At 42.6% G+C, this 2,083-nt stretch overlaps 1 protein-coding gene across 1 annotated transcript; it reads right to left on the bottom strand.

Annotated features, from left to right (window-relative positions):
- Positions 1-242: 242 nt before the first annotated feature.
- On the bottom strand, positions 243-1,756 carry LOC125812612 (molybdate transporter 2-like). The gene is given in 2 exon segments (XM_049492096.1): positions 243-742; positions 745-1,756. Coding segments are annotated over 2 exon segments (1,380 nt in total). The 3' UTR covers positions 243-374.
- Positions 1,757-2,083: the final 327 nt, after the last annotated feature.

Genomic DNA, 2,083 nt, shown 5'->3' with positions numbered 1-2,083 from the left:
AGTGTTATATATAGTTGGAAGACAATCTTCCCTAACTCAAACAAAATGTCTTTCCTGATTCTTCCTCACCTTAGACCAATCTTTTAATTCGATTTCATTTATGAGTTCAGGTCCTTTCCTTTAGTCAGGACCAAACAACAACCACATCGCCTCCTAATTGGTATAGTCACACATTCTGCAAACAAGATCCATGTATAGCAAACAGATATCGAAGAAATACATAATCTTTCTTCTTTTTTTGGTTGATTTTATCAAAGATATATATATATAGCTTATGAAGGATAGTAAACAAGCGAGTTTGTACTGATACAATCATGCTAGGAATAGATATACAGAGTTAGCAAATGAACATAAATAATGTCTTCTGAAACATGTTACGGATTGAGACTAGTTTCATCGTTTGATCTCCCAAAGCAACTATCAAAGCAGTCCAATTCCCTCAACTTCAACAGCAAAAACAGCACAATACCACACCCAAATCCCAATGCTGCACTGGACCCCGTCAATGAAACAGCAGCACAAACCAACATAACAAAAGATTCTTCCTTTGAGTTCATATCCCTTGAAGCCATAGCCAATTCAATCCCAGCAAACAACAGAAGCACCCCAAGTATCCCAATAGGAAACTGATTCAAAATCCTCACAAATGAACTCCCAAATACCAAACCAAGAACCAATTTCCCCAATCCAAGAAACGCCACCGATGCACCACTCCTCCCACCAAATCTGTACTGTCCAGCCAGCCCCCTGCCCCGTGGCAACACGGCATTGCCCCAAACCAAGAACCAACCAAATTCATTAACCCAACACTCACGGAGACTCTAGTAGCAGACACTTCCTTCTCCGGGAACAAATCAGCTGACAATTTACACACAGCGATCACCGAATTCAATACGGATAACGGAATCTGAGGAATCGCTCCCCGGAGAAATCCGGTTTTCCAATCTTCCCATGTGATTTTCAAAATGTGAATTTTTGATGGGCCAAATTTAATATCGTGAATGATTGAAGGATCACGAACAAAACAGAGGATCAATCCCAGTAAAAACACTATAAGAGCTGCCGGGATTGCTGATAGTGTTCGTAATCTACGCCGAACGTTCCTGTCTTCATCTTCATCTTCATCGTCCTCAACAACTTCGCCGGAGCCGGTAACGAGTATAAGAAAAGACACACAAGTGAGAGCCAGAATAACGCCGTCAAGGCCAAGCCACGAACGTGGGGAGGTGGCGCTAGCCTTTGTAGAGGTAAAATCTTGGTTATAACGGATGTATTTGATAGCAGAGAAGGCAAAAGCGAGGCCCTGAGAAAGCTGAACGCCGCGAACAACAGGAAGGGGAATAAAGCGGTAGAAGAAGGACATGAGTCCGGTGACTCCAAGGAATAAAAGTGTGCCGGCGGTGCATATTCCGGCGGCGGCGATTTGGGGAACAGTGAGATGAGGTATTTCAGAGACGGCGACGGCAGCAATAGATTTCATGGGCTGAACAGGCATAGGGATTCCGAAAATAGCACCGGTGATGATGTTGTAGAATGCAGTGAAGATAAGGGTAGTGCTGAGGTCAAGATTACTGACTAAAGTGAGTGCTAAGACAATGGGGATGTAGGTGCCTAAATCGCCGACGGAGCCACCAAGTTCGGAGAGTAAGGAGGTTTTCAGGCGGAGAGAGCCGGTGAATGGAAGGGCGGAAAGGCGGCTGCGCCACCAGTTGCGGCGGAGGAGGGGAGTAGTTTGGTCAGAAGTTTGCTCTGCCATTTTTTGCCTGTGGGAGTTGGCAGGGGAGGGGAGGGACCTATCAGTGATCACAAATGATGAAAAGAAAGTGAAGATTAAATTTTTTCTAATATACACTCCCTTTATATTATATTATATAGTAATTTGAATAATTCAAGATTTAAAAAATAATTTATAAATGGGTTATATTGAACTTGTAAATAAAATGTAATTTGATAGGTGACACAAATATTATGGTATGTTTAAAACCGCAGAGGGAAGGTAGTTTCCTAACTTAAACTCATTCATCATTTTAGAAACGTTTCAAGTGGTGAAGGTTGGAACTGTTTGTGTGAAGATGCCGTTGAT

The sequence above is a fragment of the Solanum verrucosum genome, unplaced genomic scaffold, assembly GCF_900185275.1.
Source record: "Solanum verrucosum unplaced genomic scaffold, falcon-dt-bn FXZP01000678.1, whole genome shotgun sequence".
In the NCBI taxonomy this organism is placed as follows: domain Eukaryota; kingdom Viridiplantae; phylum Streptophyta; class Magnoliopsida; order Solanales; family Solanaceae; genus Solanum; species Solanum verrucosum.
Note: the sequence above shows the minus strand (reverse complement) of the source record. Positions and strands in the feature narration are given on the sequence as shown.